Here is a 1,929-nt window from a genome sequence, read left to right as displayed (position 1 = left end):
CCCACTACTCGGGGTGAGCAGGAGTGGTGGGCTTGGAGGGCTCCTCAGGGTAAGCAGGCTTGGTGGGGTGCTCGGGCTGAGCAGGCTTGGTGGGGTGCTCAGGCTGCTCGGGGTAGGCGGGCTTGGTGGGAACGTGCTCAGGCTCCTCGGGCTTGTTGCCAGTCTCAGTGGCGTGGGGAGGGTGGGGGTAGACCTCGGTGGGGGTGACCTCGCAGACGGTCGTGGAGACGGCAATGGTCTCGGTGATGACCTTGGTGGAGTCGGCGGGGCACTTGGGGACGGTAGGAGGGCAGCTGGTGACGGTGTGCTCGCGGGTCTCGTAGATGGTGGAGGTGGTCAGGGGGACAACCGACGAGGTGATGACAGTCGAGTGCGCGGGGTAGTCGGTGACGGTGTCGGGGCAGTCGGTGACGGTGAAGTACTTGGTGGAGTACTCAGTCTCGAGAGGAGCGGGAGCAGAGACCGACTCGTAGGCGGGAGCCGAGGAGACGACGGCGGGGGCCGAAGAGACGGCGGGAGCCTCGTAAGGGGCAGAGACGGCGGGGGCCTCGTAGTAGCTGGCGACGGCAAGGCCGGCGAAGGCAACGGCGGGGGCGGCGAAACGCATTTTGATGGTATTGGTGGGGGGGTTTCGTGAGACGAAAGGGTGGTTGTTATTAAGAACGAATGTGGTAAGCTGGAAGCTTGATTAAAGAATGGACGACCGAAGTCAAGTTGAGTCAAAAAGCGGAAGCTTGAGTTTGATTGGGCTGGATTGGCTGAAGAGAGAGGAAAAGAAGAAGAAGAGGCATCGGAGAGGAGGGCTGCGCTTTAATAGCCAGCTCACTCCATTGCTCTCTACCAGCAAGTCTCGCTCTCTCCGCCTCGCCGCCGTTGGGCGGGGCTTGTTGCCGTCGCGGTTTGTCTGCCGCCACCCTCGCGTTTCTGCAGTGAGGACCAGCGGGAAATTACACCGCGCCTGGCGACCTCCATGCTCTTTGACGCTAATCCAGGGGTTTGGTGGAGGTGAGATGGCACCTCAGCAAATTGATGCCCGCCATGCTTGAACCCACAGCCCACGCCGCCGAGGGGGAACAGGGATAGACAGGGGCGGACAAGGGGCACAAGGGGTGACACCCCGGCAAGTGGAGGGACCAGAACGAGCCAGGGGTGGAGGAGCAGCTAGGCCAAGTCGATCTCTCCGTTCTGGTTCCTGGCTAGTCGGGCAAGACGGAATTGAGGGAGGGGGAAAGACACTGCCTCAGTGAAAGCGGCGGTTCTCGTCCTTTCGTCCTCATTGGGCCAAGGGTTTGCTGTTTGTCCTCTGAGGCGCTTAACGTGGAGGGCGACCATCGACGTTGGTCGTCCCCCATTGGCGTCGATTCGTGTACGGTCATCGCTGGGTGATTGGGCTCTGGTTATTGATCATCTCGCGACTCGAAATTGACCAGCTGCCCCTACACTGCCACTGGCCAGACAAGGTGACCCCGTTCGGGAGCCGGCCAGCGGTCTGGAGTCGGCGTAGAACGGACTCAGGCCTGACCGCCAAAGGGCCAGACAGGTATCTGCACCGGCTCTGCAGGCTCTACGAGGTCATGATGGGACGAAGCTCGGGCTTCAGGGGAGCCTTGCAAGCCTGGGAAGGTCGTTGTGAGGCAAATTGGGACGAGTCAAGGACGGCTAGAAGGGGTATGACCGCTGATGTTGATCGTCCCAGGACGCTACCTCGACCTTCCCTTTCGATTGTCTGGGGCGATTGGGTGCCGTCCACTGCACCGTCGTGCTAGCGGCCAGCCCGGGCTTGTTTTGCGACCTGGGGGCGCGACCCGTTGGTCATGCATAAAAAAGCCGGCCCGGATGAGAGGTGAGTGGCCTGCATAAGGCCGCCCGCCATGTGTTGCTGCGAGCAAGAGGAGGCCTGGCACGGCTGGTGATGACCAGGCCCGAGGC

The 1,929-nt window shown here is 61.8% G+C and overlaps 1 protein-coding gene across 1 annotated transcript; it reads right to left on the bottom strand.

The window, feature by feature from the left end:
- Positions 1-4: 4 nt before the first annotated feature.
- Positions 5-607, bottom strand: VDBG_02586 (conserved hypothetical protein; the record flags this gene model as incomplete). Its single annotated transcript, XM_003006401.1, has 1 exon — positions 5-607. One exon carries the CDS (start codon positions 605-607, stop codon positions 5-7), a length of 603 nt encoding a protein of 200 aa, XP_003006447.1.
- Positions 608-1,929: the final 1,322 nt, after the last annotated feature.

This window comes from Verticillium alfalfae, genomic scaffold, assembly GCF_000150825.1.
Source record: "Verticillium alfalfae VaMs.102 supercont1.3 genomic scaffold, whole genome shotgun sequence".
Classification (NCBI taxonomy): domain Eukaryota; kingdom Fungi; phylum Ascomycota; class Sordariomycetes; order Glomerellales; family Plectosphaerellaceae; genus Verticillium; species Verticillium alfalfae.
This window is presented reverse-complemented; position numbering and strand designations above follow the sequence as displayed.